We start from the raw sequence: 23,156 nt of genomic DNA, 5'->3' as shown, positions 1-23,156 counted from the left end.
AGGGTTCTTGGTAGAGTCGAGTTGTCGGATGATCTTCCTCCAATTGCGAACATTGTTGTTATTTTTTATCTTTCATTAATGCAGTAAGTCTTTAGGCTTTTCCCCTCAAATTAAAAAAAATAAGCTACAAGTTAACTCCAAAAGGAAAGGGGCCAAAGTAGAGAAGGACACAAGTTTTGCACACAACTCATGTTTTGCAACAACTAAACAACTCATACATCATACCATACGAAAGCAGAAATCTGAGCGTTCTCCTTTCTTCCACCACTTCTACATATGCTTCAAAATCTTCAATCTTCCGGACGCTTCTTATTTAAACCTAGATTCAAATTAATTTCACTATTATAGACATTGACAAACTTTAATTCAAGAAAAAAACACCCTTTTTCCTAACCCAATTATGAACAATCCCTAAAAAAATTCACCCCACAAAAAAAAATCACATTTTTTTTGTGTACCCAGTTTCTAAATAATCCTTAAATCAAAGAATTTCAATCAAAGGTAACATCTTTTCCATCAATTATTGCATTCTTACATCAAAGATTGCATCTTTCTTTTAAAAAATCATGAGTTGGTACCAAAGATCAAGGTTTGTTTACAATTCATTCAAAAACTCGTCTTCCAAGTTAATTCCCAGAAACCCAATTCATCCCCCTAACCCTAGAATTAATCCCAATAATTCTTCTTCTTGTTGTAATAATAAGCATAAATCTTTTAGTGTTTTTGGGTCTCCTTCAATTTCTTCAAAATTAGGGTTTAGTAATAGTAATGGGATTAAATTGAATCAAAATAGCTTATTTTCTGGTGTTTTTAGGAGAAATTATTATGTTGATAGAAACCAAGTTTATCATTTTAAGCCAAGAGGGTATAAAAAGTGGATTCAAAACCCTAGAAATATGTTTATTATAATTGTTTTAGGCACTGGTGCAGGAATTACTGTATATTTTGGTAATTCTGAGGTTATCCCTTACACAAAAAGAAAGCATTTTGTGTTATTATCAAGATCACTTGAGAGACAAATTGGTGAACATCAATTTAATGAGATGAAAAAATCATTTAAGGGTAAAATATTACCTGCAATTCACCCTGAAAGTGTTAGGGTTAGGTTGATAGCTAAGGATATAATTGAGGCATTGCAAAGAGGGTTGAGTCATGAGAGGGTTTGGAGTGATCCCGGGTACGCTTCGGAAAGTGTTGGAAGGGTTGAGATTGATGGAGGTGAGGAGACTTTGAAGGCATTGAGCGGGGCGCCTGAGGGAGGAGTGGATGGGGATTGGCGTAAGCAGGATGAGGTCTTGGATGATAGTTGGGTTAAGGATAGTAGGAAGGAAGGTGGGAAGAGTGGTGCTAAAGTGAGTACCGCGCATTTGGAAGGGATGAAGTGGGAGGTTTTGGTGGTTAATGAGCCGGTTGTCAATGCTTTTTGTATGCCTGGTGGGAAGATTGTTGTGTTTACTGGATTGCTTAATAATTTTAAGACGGATGCTGAGGTTGCTACTATCATTGGACATGAGGTATATACTGGTTTGATTTTGTCAAAAAAGCAATTTTTTTTTTGTGTTAGTGAAATAATGTTAAAGTTCTTCATTTCGAATGGAGCCAATGCTCGCTAATCTTTGGCTTTGAAACGTGATGGAATATAACAAAATGGTTCATCAAGTTGGCTGCACTTCCTGTACTGTGAAGCAACAGCAGGATAAGACTTTATACATCCGACACGCTTAAACTGTCTTAAACATGAGACCTTGTGAGCTTCGTCACTTGGAGTAAAGACGTAAAGTGATTTTGTTAGGATAAAGGGTAAGCTGTGTTGTGGATATGATGTTTTAATGGTTTTATGCGTACTTTGAATACAGGTTGGTCATGCTATAGCTCGACATTCTGCTGAGCAGATTACAAGAAACATGTGGTTTGCAATATTGCACCTGGTCCTTTATCAATTCATCACGCCTGATCTTGTTAATGCAATGTCAACCCTTCTCCTAAGGCTTCCTTTCTCACGCAAGTACGTCTTCCACACTAGTATCTCTCTCAGGATACATAACATGCCATTAAAGTTCTTTTAATTTCATAATATGTGTTTCTGATTGAAAATACAGCACTGGTCCAGTCGTGTTATATTGGTAATACTTCGTATCTGTTATGCAGCGTTCAAAAAGAATAGAATGTAGGCATATAGCATGAAAAATGTTGGTAGTTGGGTACAATGTTGCTCAGTCTTTTAGATGAATCTTCTATTGGAGAAGTTGATTTTAACTAATACGGAGTAGCTGTTTTGATCCCTCGAGTAATACACAGTTTTGATAATCGGGTAAGACTTAAGAGAGAGCGAGGGCTGGATTACTCTTTCTGGAAGTTGAAATTTCAGAAGAATAGTAGGTGAAAAGGTGTCAATATCTGGTGGAGCCTAAATCGTTATTGTTTGGTCTCAGATAATGATGATATAGAACGTTATAACTCACTTAATTGACTAGTGTGCTTTTATCTGTGAAGTGGTAGTGAGCCAAACATTCGATGTATTTCTTGATGACATTTTTTATTAAGAGTTACGTGGAAACTGTGTGATTTGTGTCCTTAACACAAGTAAGACTACATACAAATGACTTTTCTTACTGGAGTTACTGATATTTGTTGTACTCCTCGAGGTATTGGGTAATGTTTTGCATTCAGACGGAAAGGTGGGCAAGAAAATAGGAAGGGGCCTTGATGCTTTCACCCCTTGGACTAGCCTTTTCTTGCTTGCTCTCCCGCAGAGATCTTAAAGCGTTGGAAGGAGGGACATTATCCATATTCTAGACTGTCTTATTTGTTTAGATGGTTTGATGCCTTATGTGCAAACACTGCCAGTTTCTCTATTAATCTGAATAGTTCTGCCTAGCTGCCTCGTGTCTGTGTGTGTGCGCACGCACGCGTGTGTGTGTTTTCAAGATGATTACTGTGTTTTTCTATGAACATTGTGCTAAATCTTTGTTTCTCATCTTACTAGTGTTTCTTAAACGATACTCTACTTTGCTTTCCCTCATGCTGTGCGGTCATGATATCGTATGATTGTTTAGACTTCTTAGTGCAGCTACGATTCCTATTGATCTTTTGCTATATCTCCACATCTATGGTGCGTTGTGCCGTTGTTTGCCTGTTTGTGCTTAAACTTGAGAGATCTTTATTAGTAACCGAGTTTATACCCTGGTCTGTGAGATCTGTTACATCAATGCACAACTTGTATTGTGTTCTTAGAGACGGTCTCACACCGAAAATAGTGAGAGACATATCGTATTATTTGATTGGTAGTTTTTCGTAACATCTCAATAAATAAACTCCCTATTATTTAATGTACATCTCAACTTTCACTCAGTTATTATCAGTGTAGCTCCGACACCTTAGGTAGGTGGAGTGTCGAGTGTCGACACGACACGGCAGCTAATACGACACCTGACACGCCTGGGATACTTCAGTGTTCGACACGACTCTCGACACTTTGCACAGTGATGATTGATTGATTGGGTGTGAGGAGGAGTAGCGGGAAAAGAGAGAGAGAGAGAGAGAGAGATGGAGGAACTTTTGGGTATTGCGGCTAATGAAAGGCAAATAGGATAGGTTTAGGGTTTCATTTTTAAAAAAGTAAGTGTGGAAAGTTGTTGAATGACAGCTGTTATCATTAATTGTAATATTTTAATATGTTTTATCTTTCCTCACATTTACTCCTTTACTAGATTGATTGTACAGACTATATTTTTTTGTTATTTCTCAACATTATATATATTATTATAATATATTTATAGAAAAAATAAAGAATGACGTGTCGTATCGGTGTCTTTAAAATAGTCAAGACACTTATTTGACCGTATCCCCGTGTCGCTTCAATTTTAGAATCACGTGTCCGACACTCCGATACGCGTCGGATACGACACTTCTCTGCCGAGTCTGAGTAACACAGGTTATTATGTGTCGGGCTAATTACACGACATTCAAAATGTAGGATGGAGATAGAAGCAGATTACATAGGGTTGCTTCTAACGGCTTCTGCCGGGTATGATCCAAGAGTTGCTCCGAAAGTGTACGAGAAACTCGGACAGCTTTCTGGGGAATCAAGTTTACGAGACTATCTTTCAACTCATCCATCTGGAAAAACAAGAGCTCAGCTTTTGGCACGCGCCCAGGTCATGACGGAAGCCCTTGGTCTATATCGGGAGGCCATAGGTGGACACGAAATTGAAGGATTTCTGTAGTCGAGTCAAGCTCAGCTTTTGGCTCAAGTTACAAAGTTGACGACTCAAGCTGTGGGTCTACCTAATTGTCGATAGTTGTGGTCTTATGGAATTTGAAATCGTTGTATTGTTGAATCGAGTTTAGTTGTTGGTTCCCCTTTTCTGCCCATTGTTTACTCTTCTGACCTCAAGTTTTATGTTCGAAATGGTGTGGCTTGTGAAAATAGAATAGAAGCAATCCCGGTTGCTTACCCCATCCTATTTTTCACTAAATTTTTTGTCGTAGCAAGTTACATCCGATGCAATCTAGCAACATCGGGCGCGCTTTTAATTGTCATCTAACATACCTTGAGACTTGATACCAAATTTTTATTCATATAATTGTGTAATAAAGTTGTGTGGCATAAGAACAAAGCCGAAACCTCACTAATTTAGTATGAGTACTTATTATACCCGGTTTGTAAATATCGTCGACGTTTTAGTAACTATCGTCGACGTTTTTAGTAAAAAAGACGAGTCTACCCCTATCAACTCACTAACAAGCACAAATTCGCTCTAATTCAAAAAACCTCAAAAAATAACCACCACCTCTTCCACCAGTAAATGGATTATACATCTGATATAGTACATTAAATGGTATAGTTTTTAAGCATTAAGATAAAGTTTTTGAGTTTTAATTTATAAATTTTGAGTTTTTATTATAAAGTTTTTGAGTTTATTTACTTGAACATTAATCTTAAAAAGTTACATTATAACTCAAAAAAATTACATATAAGTTCAGAAAAATTTGATTTTTGATTTCATAAAACTAAATTATACGAGTAATTTATAAACTCTATAGAACTCAAAAAAATACACAAAAACTCATTAAGTGTGAAGTAGTACATCTGATCTACAATACTTTTTCTCCCTCTTCCACCACCATTGCCACGCCGGTACCGCCACCACTACGTCACCACCAACACGCCGTCGCCACCACTTGCCACCAAACGTCTTAGGTTAGTGAGTTTATTTTTTTAAAAAAAATAGTATAGTAATTGAAGTTAAACTTTGAAAATAAATTGTTTGTAATTGTATTTTTCCCTTGTTGTTAATCAATTATATGACTCGGATTTGGTTATTTAATTTAATTGATGTATTTCATTTTCGATTGGGTTTGTCGAAGGATTGTTGGGTTGGCTGGCCATGGAACAACGTTGGAACTAGAGTAGGCAATGGGCTGTACTGGGCCGGCCCGCGCGCCGACCCGTAGTGTCTTCCTCCAAAATTGGTCGGCCCGGGCACGGATATTGGGCTCCTCGGGCCGTGCCGTGTCAGGCCCACTGATCCAAACCTACGCCGCGGCCCGCTCAAGGCACGATCATTTTCGTATGACGATTAATGGTTTAAATATATATTTTATTAAATATTAGAGTAATTTTTGTTTAATAAATGATCAACAGGCTATTCTTCGGGCCGGGTCAGTCGTGCCTGGTGCCGCCCACCAGCCCGCGACCCTTTATGCCAACTCTAGTTGGAACTCAACGTGGATACCATGGTGAAACGTTGAATATCAACGTGGCTACCATGGGCTAACGTCGGAATTCAACGTGTAACCATGGTGCCACGTTGAAATTCATCATGGCCAAACATTGAAACTCAACGTGGCACCATGGTTACACGTTGGGATTCAACATTCGTCCATGGTCGAACGTTGAGTCTCCACATGATCGATTGTTGAATCTCAACATTTAGTCCATACCTAGTTCATTTTTTTAAAAAAAACCGTATTATTACGTTTATTTGCCAATTTTTTAAAATTTTTTAAGTTTTTAAATTTTCTAGTCGATGTGCGTTAATTTCTAACAATTTTTTATTAGTTTAATGCAGATGGGAGATCGAAATAGGATTTGTTTTAGTAGAATTTGAGAGAAAATTGTTTAGAGAGAGAAATGAGTGTAAATGTGCAAATGGCATTATCATCTTTTGGACTGAAAACATCGGCGATAGTTACTAAAACCTCGACGATGAAAATCAGCTCTCTTAATATATAGCCCTGTTACTGTTTAGATGGTAGCTAAGAACAGTGGAAGCTTAAAAGTTAATTCTGCATTCTATTATCGGAAAAAGTTCATACTCCGTAAAACACTAGTTTCAGATTTCAGTTCGAAGAAGATAGAAAAAAGCACCAAGTTCACTACTACAAAGATCAATTTATGACCAAAATTTTTCACCTATGATATGGCATTTGTTCATTAGCCAATAAAATAGGAGTCGAAACAAAAAAAAAACGGAAATAATAAATAAAAAAGAAAAAGAAAAACCAAGTAGGGAGAATATTATAGATGGTGGCATATTTTCTTCATTATCAAAACTTTTTGCAGCTTGCGCAAGAGAAATTTCGAGATCTGAGTATACATGCTAACCGCGACCTCTACCTCCTATTGTATCCATTGTTTCTAAAGCCGCCACCACCACCACCTCGAGAGAACCCGCCACCCCCTCTTCCAAATCTACCACCACCACCTCCACCACGGGAGAAACCACCACCTCCACCACCTCTATTATTACCGAACCTTCCTCTAGGCTCTCTTTCTTGTAAACGAGGCAAGGTTTTAACCACCTCAAGACTCATTTGATCAGCATTTTTCCGACCAGCTGTCAGACATAAATTGAGAGATTTAGTAAGGCATTTTGTACATTTGTAGCTTGTAAGCTAGAATTCGACATGAAATCGAGTCGAGTCAAGTTCAAATAGACATACCAACAAGGAAGGTTTCCAAATCATTGACTGGAACGTCAAAAACAGCACCAGTCTGATCTGCAGTGATCCCTAGCCCCTGCACAGACTCTACTTTGTCCTCGGGTAAAACCTTCCTAAGCATACCAAATGCAAACCTGCGCAAGAATTTGAACAGATGTTACATTCAGGATATGGCACATAGCATATGCAAATGTAAAATTGGGCATTGACGAAATAAAATAGAAAAAAAATGACGGAGAAATTAAGAGAAGAGAATCCAACCCACAACAAAGGTATTGCATGAGGAAAAATGAGTGAATAGCAAACAAAAAAAGACGGTGAAAGAAACAATTAAGAGAAACAGGAAAAAGGTGTCAAGCTACCATATTCACAATTTCACATATACTCTTCGTCAACCCAAAGACAGATTGAACTATTTTGTATAAGAAAGGGTTCACAATCAGAACTGAATTGAACCGAAAGTTGCTTTTATCAACTTACGTTGGTGTATAGATTGGTCGCCCTGCCTCGAGGTGTACAGTCACAAAACCCTCCATGCCAGTGAGAAGTGATCTTTCCTTTATGTCTTTGTAGCCCTGTCAAACGAGACGACCAAAAAAAATGTGTCATCAAGATACTAAGGAAGTACTACACTATAATATTCAGAATCAATTTGAAAAAGGAGTTAGTGACTTACAGCAGCCTTAGCGAGTGCTTTTGCTAGCAGGTCAACAGCGGATAGACCAGAAGTACTCAAAAGTTCCTCAGCAGACTTCTTGAAAGCTGGAATTACACTGAATTTTTTGCAATAAAAAGCAGTGAATAAAGAGATAAAACAATCATTGTTAAAATTTAAGATTTAACATTCAAACTTAATACCTATCAGAAATTTGGAGTATAGATGTTGCTGCTTCCACACCAGCTGCCTGAGCAACATCAGCGGGTTGAGGTGCCGGTAAATGCTCAAACTTAACACCTGATTCCCTCTCAATTTTATTGACACCGGACTTTTTTGGATCAAAAAGCAACACAGCAACTCCAGTATTTCCTGAATACAATTAAGCTGATTTGTAAATTGAAATTAATATATTAAGTCAAACTTACAACATTGCAATGCTTATTCCGTACCTGCTCTGCCTGTCCGGCCTGATCGATGGATGTAGGCTTCAACATCACGGGGAGGTTCACACTGTTTCCAGAAATTAATGAAAAAGAGAAGATACAATCAGATGTTCTAAGGAACCAGCTCAATGAGTTTTAAGAGAATAAATTGTGTATAAATGAACATCGTTACTCACTTGGATGATCAACTGCACGTCATTGATATCTAGACCTCTTGCTGCTACATTTGTGGCAACCAGTGTCAAAAACTTTCCAGATCTGAACCCAGAAAGTGTGACCTAAAATTTAGCAGAAAAAAGTTTAATGAATATCACAACATTCCAACAAATGAAACAGGCTGCTAAAAAATCAATCCTCGCGTTGATGAACTATTAATTTACCTCACGTTGTGACTGTTGTATGTCACCGTGCAAAGCTCGAGCACCAGGTAGTGATGACGCAAGCTGGGAAGCAGATTCTTTTGTCTCAGTGAAGATTATTGTGCGTCCTCCACTATATAATCATGGGAACAGAGTAATTATAGCTACTCAACAACATGCAAATACAAATGGAGAAACAACAGAGCGAGAATAGGATACAAACCTACTATAGCAGCGGATGATGTCAGGGATGAGCTCAGGCCTAGCAGAAGCAGAACAAGGCATGGCAATGTGCCTAACACTGGTGCTGGCCTTCATTTTCTGATCACTTACAAGATCCACAGTTTTCTTGTCTGATTTTAGAAACTTGGTGGAGAGCTTGACAACAAAAAATAAACCTTTGTTATTTTAGAAACAACAAAGTTCCAGACTCAGAAGAATTTATCCAGCAGACACAACCAAACTAGGTAAAAGTCCCCAACCTTGATTAATTTTTTACACACTCGTTTCATTTGTCATTTATCTATTTTCTTTTACTTAGTTTGTTCACCTTTGACCGTATTAGCTGACTCAAACCTAAACGGATTCAGATGATGATTCATGCTAGCTGACCCCAAACTATTTTGGGATTAAGTCTTTGTTGTTGTTGAAGAAAATTCGCAAATAAACAGACAATCAAGAATACCAACCTGCTTCACCCAAGCAGGCAAGGTTGCACTAAACAGTAATGTCTGAACCTTCTTAACGTCGTCCACCTTTCCTGCAACGCATGTAATAAAACTTGTCAGAGAAATACAAGAAATTTTACTTTGGATAATAAAAATCAACCACATGTCTACAACAGAAGGATGGGCAGAAAGCCCAAACGGAGATGTAGTTGACTACAATAGTACTGAGAATAAATAACGGTAACAGCTATTTCCACCGAAACATGTGAAAGCAAATAAGATAACATGCAACAAGAGACAAAACTGCTTGAATGTAACTCTGTTTAAAATGTTAACGCATCTACAAAATTAATGCCATAGAACATACCTAAAATTAGTTCAACATCATCAACAAATCCCATTTTCAGCATTTCATCAGCTTCATCGAGAACTCGAAAGAGTAAAGAGCCCAAGTTAAGAACCTCCCTCTCTAATAGATCCTGTAAACATATTCCACAGGCATCCAGAAAGTATTAGGAGTTCAGAAGCATGATAAATTCAGATATAGAACAAACCAAAATTACAATCATAAAACATTCCATGCAATACCTTTACACGACCAGGTGTTCCAATTACAATGTCAACGCCTCTTTTTAAGCTGTTAATCTGAGAATGCATGGGTGCTCCACCGTACACACAACACGCTTGAAGGCCCACAGCACCCCCATAAAGTTGAAAGTCGGCAAATACCTGCATAGGCAGATGAATAAGTAACCAGAATACAAAAATAGAGAGGACAAAAGCTTCAATAGGACTCCCTGATATAGAAAACAACGGAGAAGGGAAGCATATAAATGCAGTACCTGAGTTGCTAACTCTCTGGTAGGTAAAAGTACCAAAACACTTGGTGACTTCCCATAGCCACTCCTCCTCCTGGCTTTAGTGCATCCATTCACCAAAGACTCGAGTATTGGCAGCACAAATGCAAGTGTCTTGCCCTGTATAATAACAAACAATAATTAAGGCAAGTCAGCTCTGATAAAAGATAGACATATACGACTTCTAGACGAAGAAGCGCAGTTATCAACCTCCCACAAGCCTATCATGTGTCATATTACATAATCCTCCTCCAATTAAATATCAAATCAAATAACCTATAGATACCCGAGGCTCCAGAACTCAAAACAGCCAATTGGTTTGGGCGTTGTGTAACATATAACCTACACATAGTCTGTGTGAGACCATTGCATACACACAACTAGATCAGTAATCCATTTTGTTAAGTCTTATGTGAGAGTGATGAGACTGTTTACGCTTGAGCTAGTCTTTCTTAAGACCGTCTTAAGTTTATAAGATAGTTAAAACTATAACCATCACTACTGAACTATGAAACCTGGAAAGCGGCCGTCTTAACCTCAAGATGGTCTTACATTAGATTTTTAACTCACAAATTCAATAAAACACCACAAAAGCTACCACCTTTGAGTGAAATATAGTGGGCAGGAAGAGAAAGTTATTATAACTATCACTAATGAACTACGTAACCAGGAAAGAGGCCGTCTTAAGCTCAAGACAAAACCGAATTAAATCAACACAAAACTATCTCTAATGAACTACATAACCTGGAAAGAGGCCGTCTTAAGCTCAAGACAATCTCAGATGAAATTTTACAATCTTTTCACAATGCCATAAAACCGAAAACGAATCAAATCATCACAAGCTCAACAATCAATCAAAACATGAAATTCATAAAAACCCGAAAAGGCGAAAAACAATCTAATTACTCACCTGACCAGTTCTAGCACGACCGACTAAATCAGCCCCGTCAAGAACAGCATTAAAGGTCATAGCTTGAATAGGAAACAAAGCTTTAATCCCTTTAGAAATCAAAGCATCCTTCAAAGGTTTCGATATCCGAAACTTCTCAAGCGAATTCGGATCATCTTCTTCCTCTTCAACCTCCTCTTCCTCCTCATCATCAACATCCATGAATTTTACCTTCTTATTCATCAAATTCCCATTACCATTATTCCCATTCGGTTCAACAATCTCCGAATTTGTGGAATCACTCCCATTTCCCTCTTCTTCTTCCTCCAATTCCTCAACTTTACGCTTCTTCTTCTTCTTATCCTTATCCTTCTTCTCTGAAGACTTCTCTGAAGAACCCTTTTTGTCCTTTTTCGATTTCTTCTTAAGATCGGCGGAATCTAGGGTTTTAAGGGTTTCAACAACATCATCGGAAATCTTGGATTTTTTGTTGGATTTGGGGGAAATTAGGGTTTCTGAGACCATTGAATCGGAGATAGGTAATGAAGGCATATGGAGGTAAAAGAGAGAAAAGGGGGCGGAATTTTCTCCTGCGTAAATAGAATAGAGAGAGAAAGGAAGAGATTTAGGCGTTAAAATTCGAGCTTTCTCTCTCTAATTCTAATTGCAGGTGGAAAAAGAGGGAGGGAGGAATGAAATTAGGGTTTATGGAGTGGTTTTAATGGTGGGTTTTGAAAGGGTAGAGTGTATCTTAGCCGTTGGATTATAGAAACCCTATGTGGCCAATCTAGATATTTTGGTTCGAAAGTCTGTATTTTAGGCATATGCTTTTTGTTGTCTACTTGTCTTTTGAGCACAAATTCTCGTTTGTGACGGAGTTATCCGTCGCAAGCTTGTGGGAGGTGAGTGAGAAGTATATGGGGTGCCTCACCTTATTCCCTCTCCCTTTTTGTGAAAGATCACAAGCTTGTGACGGGATTAACCCGTTACAAGCAGGACTAACTGGTCTTTGAGATGCCCATTACTCTAGCAATTAGTAGATTATACAACTGGTTGTACGTAGTTTATGTACAACCTTTTCAATGTTGTCGAGTTTTGTTATAAAGTTATCGAGCTTTACTAATAAAATTGTCGAGTTACAATACAAAGTTATTGAGCTTAAGAGGAATAATTATTAAACTCAATAACTTTTTAAAATAGCTCAATAACTTATAAAATAGCTCGACAACTTTGTGTAAAGAACTCAACAACTTTGAGACGGTTGTACAATGCTAATATACAACTGGTTGTAAGATAGTATTTGTGTTACTCTAGAGAGATATTTTGGTGAGAATTTGTGTTCGAAGCTCATTAAATATTGTCGATGATTTCGAAGCAACATGTTGAAAATGAATAACAGCACCATTCTCTAATGGATTAACAAATTAAAGGGGTGAAGGCGCTATTTTCTTTAGACTAAAATTGGTTGAACTAAAATAACCTAAAAAAAAAAAAAAAAGTCGTTGAAGCGCATCATATTCAAGTTGTTGTGGCAACTGGCAAGCCTTGTTATAGTTCTTTTCCGTAATAAAAAAAAATGTGTTGGGGGTAAAGTCAATGTGTGCAGTAACAAGTAACAACTTAGAGAAATAGAAATATACATCAGATTGTATTATATCAGACCTCATTTGTTATTGAGTTTATGTGTACTTTTTCTGAGTTTTAAAGTGTACAAGTTTCATTTGAATTTTTTATCGTTCAAACTCAAATTGAACTAAGTTTATATGTAACGTTTTTGAGTTATATATTGTAATTTTTAAAGCTTAATGTTTAAGTTAATGAACTCATAAACTTTATACTAAAAGCTCATACTCCCTCCATTCAACAATTATCACCTCATTTCTCTATTATATGTGAAGGGTATTATATTGAAATGGGTGATAAAAGTTGAATGGAGGGAGTAATTTTTAAAACAAAACGCGAAAACTTTATTATAATGCTCAGAAACTGCACAATTGGCGGTAGTACATCAGATGTATAATCTACTTATTGACCGACTTGGGTATGAACGATAAAGTCCCTGTGCGCATATGACTATTTAGTTGCTCTATTTTCAATAAATTAAATAAACAAAGACGACATTTTAAAAACCATCTTTTCCTTGACAAAGTTATACATTCTCGTTAAACATAAAACTGCGCATAAACGTCCTCTGAATGTCACGAGTACAAGAACTAGTTGAGACATAAAAGAGAGTGTAAACATACAACAAACTCCGTATTAAAATTTATAAACTATACGTGTATTTAAAGCACTATCGAACTAATGGATAATATTTAGCTATTTATCTCATTCGGTAAGTCCTAATCTTTAGGGTCTGAAATATCCGTTTGAGCCCAAAAGTTCGATCTAGCCCACCTGGTTAGGCTTAGGGACTTGGGCTCACAGATTTGGACCTCATATTTGGTTCGACCCAGCTCAGCTCACAATAATGGGCTGTATTTTTTCTCTTAGTCCGGGCCAAGCCTGCATGAGCCCATCCCATGATCTACCTCTATCTCCAAGCCAATAAGCGTAACTAAAATAAGACATCACGCTTATCATGAAATTGAATCATCCCCATCCGCTTCCGGTCTGGATTCTCTTCATTTCCTTAAAAGAATGAACCTCTATTTCTTTTAAACGGTCCAGATCAATCTTATAATAATTTGATGATTGTAATCGTTTCATAAAAATAATGTTTTAATAAAGGCGAATTTAACAAAAATAACCCAACCTTTGATAAGTCTTCAAAAAATAACCCGACCTTTTAACTTAAACAATAATAATCCAACCTTTGTATTTTTGTCACATAAATATCCCGAAATCTCAACTAAACAAATTTCTACCAAATATTGATTAATGATATTTGTAAAATAGTTTCATAAATCTTTAAAGTCTATTTTGTGATATCATATATAAAAAAAGTCATAACCAAAAAAAATGGAAAAATTATAATTTCTTTAGTTTGTCAATGGAAAATTAATTATGATGGGGCATATTCTGTGCCCGCTGACCAAGTCAACATATTGAACGAGGTCAAAGATATCCACAGCAAGCCAATGACTTAGACATCCCAAACTCGATGCCCTTTCTGCCGGCCACTGGTCTCGGATGGCAACCTACCCGGTACCGGCACATACCCGCGTACTCATATCCAAGAACCCTCGGCATGGAGTCAACCGGGCTCGCCGGCCTGCCATAGGTCCCTCGGCCGAGGGTAGATCAGTCTTTCCACCTGCTATGCCACTTGGCCCACTTGGCCACTACGTGACAAAAGGTGAAAGTCTATAAATACTCCTCAATCCTCATTGAGGGGGGGATCCAGAATCTAACCTAAGAACCACTTAAATTGGTATTATCTCTCTCATCTCTCTACAATACACGTCATCAAGCTACATACTACTTAATCACAATAAGTTCACTGACTTGAGCGTCGGAGTGAGTACGCTTGGCACAAAGCCAAGCCCTCAGTTTGCTCATTGTTGTAGGAGAGGCCGAGGAGAGCAGTCAAGGCTAGAAGAGGCATTATTCGACAAAGCTAGCGTGGTAAACAAACCTAGTTCGGAATTCACACCCGGAACAATTGGCGCCGTCTGTGGGGATCTCAGATACTAGAAGCTAGTCATTCCCAAACAAAAAAAAAAAAAAAAAAAAAAAAACCCACCCAAAAAGCTAAGAAGATGTCAAAAGAACAAGAGGTGTTCGTAAATCAAGAGCCCCTCCACCCGAGGATACCGTCCACATGCAGGTTGTGCGGCCCTCCACCAAATGGATAATTCAACCGGAGTTCGGGATGCCAATAATGCCGAGATCTGCCGCCGCCCGCCGACCAGTCACCGTCATGGGCGTGTGGTTGATGCAAAGAAAGTGGGCGCTCCTGGACTGATTGTCGGCCGCACAAGCTCACACTTTGTCACACCGACAAGAGCGGCGGGACCCGTCCGAGAGGCTAGGGCCCAAAAGGTGACTCCGAGAAACCTGAACGAAGCACTAAGAGAGGCCGAGCCTACCAAGACGCCGGGGAGCCCAGTGTCGGTGGTAGAACTAAGCCCTTCCCGCACTCGCGGAAGGACGATGTCGCCGCGACGCCCACGAGGCATGCCCCAGACGAGCGAAAGGAGTCCGACTCACCAGAGTCGGAGAAGGAGTCCGACTCACCAGAGTCGAAGAAGGAGTCCGACTCACCAGAGTCGGAGAAGAAGCCCTTCCCGCCACGGGGAGAGGGGCCGGACTAGGGATGCGAGGAGCGATCGCCGCGTGTCATTAGACACGTGGTCGACAGCCCCTCGGTGCCTCGTCCTAGAGACCCAGGTGCCGCCAAAGCTAAAGCTACCGCCTATATCATACAAAGGAGAGGGCGACCCAACCGATCATGCCGAGGCTTTCGAGTCTCACATGTCGGTGTGGGAGCAACCCGACGAGGTCCGTGCCGAGTTTTCCCAACGACCTTGGTTGGAATGGCGCAAAGCCGGTACAAGGGGCTACCCGATGGGTCGGTATACTCCTATTCCGACCTAAGAGACGCGTTTTTGCCCAAGACTCTACCAATAAAAGGAGAGCCGTTGAGACATCGGATCTCCCGACCATCGAGCGGGAGGGAGGCGAGTCACTCCGAAGCTATGTGAAGAGGTTCGATGCCGGGGTTCGGCCAGATTAGGGAGCCGAACAATGCGGATTAGCGGCCTTCGCACGATGAAAGGCCTCCCCGGAGGGGACTTGAAAAACGAGCTCATCAAGTGCGGTGGCTCGAGCCTTGAGTCCGCCAGAAATTGGCCGACCCGTGCCATTAAGGTCGAAGACTATCACAAAATATGGATAGGCCACGGCGAGGCCGGCACTCGAAAGAAAGAGCCACCAGGAGGACAAGCCGGATGAGGGGCGCCGTGACAATAATAGGTCACGGACCGACAGCCCGCCAGAAGCGAACCCAGTGACGCCGGGGAGTTCGTCCGTACTACCATAAGAAGTACAAAGATCACACCCCCGGTCGTATCGGCCGCCGAGGTCTTCTCCCCGAGCGAAAACGAGGGGCGAGTGGGAAAGGCCCCCAAACCTAGGGGGACGGTGACACGAGCCTCGTACTCGTGAGTACCACGCCACACCCAGGTCACTTAACCAACGACTGCCGGCATTTGAAGAATGCCATTGAAGAGCTGATCCGAAAAGGGAGCCTCGGCAAATATGTTGCCGGAGGCCAAAAGACTAACACCGGTGGCTCAGATAAAAAATCCGTCTTTCAACGAATAGGAACAATTCATGTTGTCATCGGGGGAAACGAGAACGGCGGATCCGCTCACGGGCACAAGCGGCACCTGAACGAACTGTATCAGGCCGTCAACTTCGTGCCCACTACAGCGGCCCGCGCTTCCAACATCCCGAACATAACTATTGGGAAGAAGGACTACGAAGGAGTCATCGCCCCACATAGCGACCCGCTCGTAGTCCACTTAGACATAGCTAACCACCTGGTAATGAGATGCCCGATTGACACGGGTGCTTACACGAACATCATGTTCAGGGAGTGCTTTCTGGGGCTCGGCCTGAAAATTGCGGACCTTAGCCCATGCACCAACCCATTGTACAGCTTCTCCGGGGCAGGCTTGGTCCCCCTGGGGTCTATCAAGTTACCGGTGATGTTCGGCCAGTCCGACGCGGCCAAGAATGTGATGTCCGAGTTCGTGGTCATCGACGGCTCATCCGCATACAACGTTCTCATCGGTCGTGTCACCCTGAGTGAGGTCGATGCTGTAATGTCCATCCGGGCCCTGACACTGATGTATGTCTCGGACCGCGGGGAGGTTCATAAACTCGTCTCAAAGAACGAAAAAGACGAGGTGGTCAACGTCCAAATATCGGCCAGAGGATGCAACATGCAATCCTTCAAAGTGGCAAAGAAAGAGGAAAAAGGGAAGAACCCATCCTTAAGACAGGAGGACGAACCGATGAGCACCAACCACGTCGCCATGGTCGAAGGGGCCGAGACCGAAACAGATAGAGATTGACCCGGGCACCGTGGATCGCGGTGTCGGCCCGGAACCAAAATTCAGGGCCGATCTCCTAGACCCTGGCGAGAAGGAACAAAGACGTCTTTGCGTACTCGGCCCGCCGAGATGCCAGTGTAAGCCGAGAAGTCATCGTTCACAAGTGAACGTACTCCCCAGCCGCCGCCCGTGAAGCGGAGGGTGAGAAACTCCTCGGCCGAAAAGGAAGATGCCATCAAGGCCGAGGTTGATAAGTTGTTAGATGCAGGCTTTATCATCCCTTGTACATACCCCGAATGGCTAGCTAATGTTGTAATGGTTAAAAAGTCATCGGGGGGGTGGAGGATGTGTGTTGATTTTACGCAGCTTAATAAAGCATGCCCGAAAGATTGCTACCCCTTGCCTCGGATAGATAGCTTAATAGACGCAACGGCAGGCTACACAATCTGGAGCCTGCTCGACGCCTTTTCAGGATACCATCGGTATTCATGGCGAGAGGAAGACATGCCTAAATGCGCATTCATCACCATACACGGCACCTACATGTACAAGATGATGCCGTTTGGTTTGAAAAACGCCGGCGCAACCTACACAAGACCGGTGGACAAAGTGTTCCAAAATCAAAAAGGGCGAAACATTGAGGCTTACGTCGACGATGCTATTGTCAAGAGCAAGTCCGACGGCGAGCACCTAGCCGATTTACACGAGACATTTTGTTCACTAAGGAAATACAAGATGAAGCTTAACCCTACAAAGTGCAACTTCGGTGTCCGGGCCGGCAAATTCCTAGGCGTGCTTGTTAGCGCCAGGGGAATTGAGGCCAATCCAGAGAAAGTCCAAGCAATTCTAGACCTGCCGGAGCCGAGGAATCGAAAAGAGGTTATGATGTTGACCGGGAGGATGGCGGCCCTTGCCCGTTTTATCTCTCGGTCGGTAGACAAGAGCACCCCATTCTTCAAAGTGCTAAAAGGGAATAAAGACCTGGCATTGGGAGGAACAGAGCACGGCTTTCAAACAATCGAAGGCCCATCCGCAAACTCTCCCGACCCCGTCCCGCACCGACGCTGGGGAAACGCTATATCTATATTTAGCAAGAACCTCGGCCACGGTCGATCTTAATCGTCGAGAAGAAAACAAGCAAGCGAGACCCAATATACTTTATCGGCCATACACCATTGCCGCCGAGAGAAACTACCGCGATTGAAAAAGCGGCCTTTGCCGTGGTTGTTGCCGCAAGGAAGTTGAAACCCTACTTCGACGCACATCCCATGACGGTCTTAACCGACCAGGCCGTTGGAAAAAGCACTGGAAAAATTCGAACAATCGAGCGGACTTATCAAATGGGCGGTGGAGCTATCCGGCTTCGGCATTCAATACAAACCAAGGCCTTCGATAAAAGGGCGGCGCGCGCAGACTTCTTGGCCGAGTGCACGTATCAGGAAGAATCGTGTCCCGGCATGTGGGAGGTATATACCGATGGATCCTCCACAACGAACGGCTCGGGAGCCGGCATCCTTATCATCAGCCCAAACGGGGACGAGTTCGAGTACGCTTTGAAGTTTACCTTCTCGACCTCAAACAACGAATCCGAATATGAGGCGGTGATAACCGGAGTTGAGTTAGCCGAGCCGCCGGGGCGTAACACATCATTTTGAAAACAGACTCTCTCTTGGTAACTAACCAATACGAAGGAGAGTACGAGGCTCGGGACGATGGGATGGTAAGATACCTGGAAAAGGTAAAAGCCGAGACCTCAAAATTGAAGTCATTCAAAATGCGACACATCCCAGTCCGAGAACAACCGGCCGACGCTCTCTCAAAGCCGGCCGCCTAACCATAAAGAATATCACCAAACCGTCTTTGGTGGACATCGAGAACGCTAAAAGCATTGACGAAACCATCGGCATGGTGTGCGACGTGGAAACCGAGACGACATGGATGACTCCAATAAAGGGGTATAAACTGTCAAATGAATTACCGGAGGACCGCAACCTCTCACAAAAGATAAAGAGGATCGCAAAGGTACTTGGTATTCGAAGGAGAGTTATACGGGAGAGGTCCGTGACAAGGCCACTCTGAAGTGTGTCGGTCCACCGATGCAGAGCTAATCTTGACGAAATACACGAAGGCATCTGTGGTCATCACATGGGGCAAGAACACTAGCCCACAAAGCTCTCCGAGCCGCTGGCTTCTGCCCACCATGCTTTGAAGATTCCGAGAAACAAAACCGAGAAAAATGCAACAATCGTCGGATGCACGCTCCGTGATACACGCACCTTCCCGAGACTCGCAACCGGTGCTTAATCCCCTTCCCTTTGCACGGGGGGAATGGATCTACTAGGGCCATTTCCAACGGCATCCGGAGGAAGAAAGTTCCTAATCGTCGCCGTCGACTACTTCACCAAATGGGTTGAGGCCGAGTGGCGTGCTGCGAAAATCTGCGGCGGCGTAAGAAAGGTGATCTGGGAAAATGTCATAACTCGTTTTGGGTTACCCCAAGTCATGGTGTTCGACCATGGCCGAGAATTTTGGAGTGACACAATAATGAGCTGGTTGGAAGAACTCGGCATCAAATTTGCATACTCCTCCGTCCGTCACGCCACCCCCAGCAACGAACGGACAAAGTGAGGCGCCAATAAAAAACGATTCTCAACGGCTTGAAGAGGACAGGTTGAAGACCTCAAGGGAAGATGGGCCGATGAGCTACCCGGCGTTCTATGGTCCCTCCGGACCACGGAGAAAGAAGCAACGGGTGCAGTCCTTTTCACCTAGTCTACGGGTCCGGCGCCCCGCCGATTGAAGCGACGGTGCCAACGTTCAGAACGGCCACTTTTAACCCAGATGAAAACGAGGAAGGCCTAAGAACCTCCCTGGACCTGGTCGAAGAAAGCCGAGATGCGGCACGCCTCAACTTAGCAGTATATCAGAGCCGAATGAAAAGGGCCTACAACCGAAAAGTCCACAAAAGGGACTTAAAAGTAGGAGATCTGGTCCTAAGGAAGTCAGCTGCCACCAACAAAGGAAACATCCATGGCAAGTTGACGGCCAACTGGGAGGGTCCCTACAAGGTAGTTGAAGAAATGAGGCCGGGTACATACCGCCGACGGACATGGGAGATGTACCTTTGATGAGCCATTGGAACACCGACAATCTCGTAAAATACTTTGTATAACAGCGGAGTTGCCCAAAACAATTGTTGGCACCCCAATACATATTCATATCTAATGAGGAGTCATCCAAGTTTTTCATCAAAGTGTTAATCCACCCCAATCAGAAGGCATACTAACATATGTACACAGCAGACAGAGCCAAAACCTCGATCATCCCGGCCTTTAACGGAGTGACGGGGACGAGCCGATATGCTAACATATGTTCAACGGCGGTCAAAACGTAAACTCCGTTGCCCCGGTAACTAGCCGGGAAGAGACGAGTGAAACGCGACTGCCCTCGGCAAATTAAGACCGAGCTTAAAGACGTTAAACACAGTTGAGATACGCATTCTAACTGCCTCGGCCAAGCCGAAGGTAAAAACGAAAAGCGCTCAATTAATTAACGCAATCGCCTCGGCAAATTAAGACCGAGTTTAAAGACGTTAAACACAAACAGATACGCATTCTAATCGCCTCGGCCAAGCCAAAGGTAAAAACGAAAAAGCGCTCAATTAATTAACGCAATCGCCTCGGCAAATTAAGACCGAGTTTAAAGACGTTAAACACGGTTGAGATACGCATTCTAAATCGCCTCGGCTGAAGCCAAAGGTAAAAACGAAAAGCGCTCAATTAATTAACGCCGAGAAGACAAGTGAAGGGATAGACCAAATGCCTCGGCCCGGCCCGGAGGCAAAGCAAGCAAAATTCTCATTAAGAAAAAGATAACGAGTTACAAGAAGGAGAAACACAGACGACGGCCGTCCCCTTTGGGATAAGCCAAGACTCTACCTACCAAGGTCTTACAAAATACAAGGAAAAGAAAAAGCAAAAGGTTTCGATTGGTTCTTTGAAGCGCCAAAAGGATGGCAGGGGAGAAAAGGCTTAATAGTTGGCCCCCGAATAGTGAAGCTATCCGAGACGCCGGTGAGCTCGGTGACGACCGCCCGTCTCCCTATGCTGTTCTGCTTGCCCTTACCGCCATCGCGGCGTTACCCTCGGTGAGCGGCTTAGATGCGATCTGGGCGACCTTAGCATCCTCGGCTTTCTTGGCGGCCTTAGCATCCTCGGGCGCCTTATCCGCCGCATCTTTCTTAGCAGCCTTGGCATCCTCAGCTGCCTTCAGTCTAGCGGACTCCTCCTTGGCCGCCCTCGTCTTCTCTGCAAGGGCCGCCTTTGCAGCGGTCGCCTCCTCCTCCTTCTTGGCCCTCGCATCCTCGGCAGCCTTATCCGCCGCAGCCTTCTCTTTAGCCTCGAGCCTATCGTCGAACAGCTCGTCAAATTTTGTCCACAGAAAGGAGCCATCCGGATAGACCTCATCTATCACCTCCCTGAAAGCTTCTTCGGTCAGGTCCCTATACTGAGCACACATGCGAGGGAGAATCGTGCTTTGAAGCGTCTCAATATCCTTCTCCCTTTGGGCAAGGATAGCACTAGTCTCCCTATGCGACTCCGCTTGGAGCCGATACGCCCTTTTCGACTCCTCCCTTTGGGCGACAACAACGTCGTAGCCGCCCTTGTACCTGTCCCGTTCCTCCTTCAACTTGGCGGCGGCGAGACCGCACCTCTACCTTGGCCTTCTCGGCCGACAAGCGGCTTCTCGGTTTCCTCGACCCGCGCTTGTGCAGCAAGGAGGTCAAGCTTAGCCTTCCCGGCCACCCCCTTTGCGGCAACAACATCGAGCCTCAGCTGCTCTATCAACGGTCCCGTCTCGGCCAAGGCCTTTTCTTGCTCCCTAATACGAGAGCCGACCAGTTCGGACCAAATCCCAACCTTCTTGCTCAGCTTTGTACCCTCCGCTATGAGCCGGTCGTTGGATATCGACGCGAGTACGGAGTCGGCATTTTTTCCCGCCGTCTGCATAGGCCTCTTCTCAACTCGCCGCTCGAATTGGGACAGATCGCGCCGGTTGATCTACAAAAATTCAACCAAAGAGTCCACGTCAACGTTCATGGACATACCGAGAGCCGGTCATCGGTATATCTAATGAGCCGGCTAAATCTGAGCCGCAAGTTAGACCTGTACCGGAGGGCTTGCTCTTCTTGGCCGGTTGACCCGTTTCCTCGGCGCTGGCATTAACATGAGCGACGGAAGCAGAAGCATCGGTGGCATGGGTAGATCTTTTCCTCTTACGCCTAAGTGGAGATCCCTCAGCATCGGAATCCTCTCCGTCGACAATGTCAACGACCTCCACCTCTGGTGGAGGCGGAACTGAGGTTGACACCGTCGCCGCCGTAGACTTGGCTTTTCGGACCCGGCGAGGCAAGGCAGCAGCTACCTTGGCCTGGGCCGCCGTCTCGTCCAAGCCCTTCGGAGGTCGAGAGGCGACGGACGGCGGTCATGCACATCGACCTTCGGATTCTTCTCATTAACGTTTCCGTCTTTGTCCAGCCCCATCTTCTCGAGGAGTTGCTCAGACAGAACGGGACCAAAGTGCTCTGTAAAAGAAACAAAGTAAAACTTAGACAAAGGGACATGTCAAGAAACAAACAACGAAAAACATTAAAGCAGAAATGGGCCTCACACCGACCCCACTCACCCTGTGCTAGGGCCGGTATGAGGCCGACATAGCAAAGCGGCTCGTCCATCAAGATGACTTGCGTCGGGGGCAACCAAACCTTCGGCGCCCCATCATCATCGACCTCGAAAAGCTTCAGTGCCTGCTTCTCGTCCTCATTAAGATAGACATTCCCGGCGTCCATCTTATTCTTGCCCTTAGGGATCATCTTCTCACGCTCCCCTTTGCTCTCGCACCGCAAGTTAACGTGGTCTTTGAAAAGACCGAGGCAACGGATAATCATCTGGGACCTCGACATACACCCACCGTTCCTTCCAGCCCTTGCAAGAGGTGAGCTTAGGCACGGTGAGATAGCCCGGCTCAGTCTGGACGCTATACCACCCCCGGCCACCTTGAACATTCATTCGAAGAAAATGAATTCGGCGGAATAAGTTTACCGTTGGGATCACCCCCCGGCTTGACGACACGACCACACGAAGCCGACTATAGTCCTAACGGCCAAAGGGTGAAGCTGCGCCGCTGCAACGTTCATCGCCTGAATTATGGAAGAGACGTACATATTGAGAGGAAACCGGAGACCATACTCCAAGTGCCTCATATATACGCCGATGTGACCCGGGGGAGGGCAACAGACGGCCTGACCCTCTCCAGGGATAACAATGTTGTAC

At 43.6% G+C, this 23,156-nt stretch overlaps 2 protein-coding genes across 2 annotated transcripts; one reads left to right on the top strand and one right to left on the bottom strand.

Moving 5' to 3' along the window:
• Positions 1–194: 194 nt before the first annotated feature.
• Positions 195–4,478, top strand: LOC141656575 (mitochondrial metalloendopeptidase OMA1). Its single transcript, XM_074463524.1, has 3 exons — positions 195–1,514; positions 1,857–2,005; positions 3,977–4,478. The coding sequence occupies exons 1-3, from the start codon at positions 567–569 to the stop codon at positions 4,224–4,226; spliced, it is 1,347 nt and encodes a 448-aa protein (XP_074319625.1). The 5' UTR covers positions 195–566; the 3' UTR covers positions 4,227–4,478.
• A 1,795-nt stretch (positions 4,479–6,273) lies between these two features.
• LOC141656573 (DEAD-box ATP-dependent RNA helicase 7-like) lies at positions 6,274–11,582 on the bottom strand. Its single transcript, XM_074463522.1, has 14 exons — positions 10,844–11,582; positions 9,919–10,053; positions 9,665–9,805; positions 9,444–9,555; positions 9,098–9,168; positions 8,632–8,786; positions 8,430–8,541; positions 8,226–8,327; positions 8,056–8,116; positions 7,807–7,975; positions 7,625–7,721; positions 7,429–7,523; positions 6,949–7,082; positions 6,274–6,842 (listed from the first exon to the last, which is right to left on the bottom strand). Exons 1-14 carry the CDS (start codon positions 11,372–11,374, stop codon positions 6,619–6,621), a joined length of 2,139 nt encoding a protein of 712 aa, XP_074319623.1. The 5' UTR covers positions 11,375–11,582; the 3' UTR covers positions 6,274–6,618.
• Between the last annotated feature and the right edge of the window lie 11,574 nt (positions 11,583–23,156).

Source organism: Silene latifolia, chromosome 5 (assembly GCF_048544455.1).
Source record: "Silene latifolia isolate original U9 population chromosome 5, ASM4854445v1, whole genome shotgun sequence".
NCBI lineage: Eukaryota > Viridiplantae > Streptophyta > Magnoliopsida > Caryophyllales > Caryophyllaceae > Silene > Silene latifolia.
This window is presented reverse-complemented; position numbering and strand designations above follow the sequence as displayed.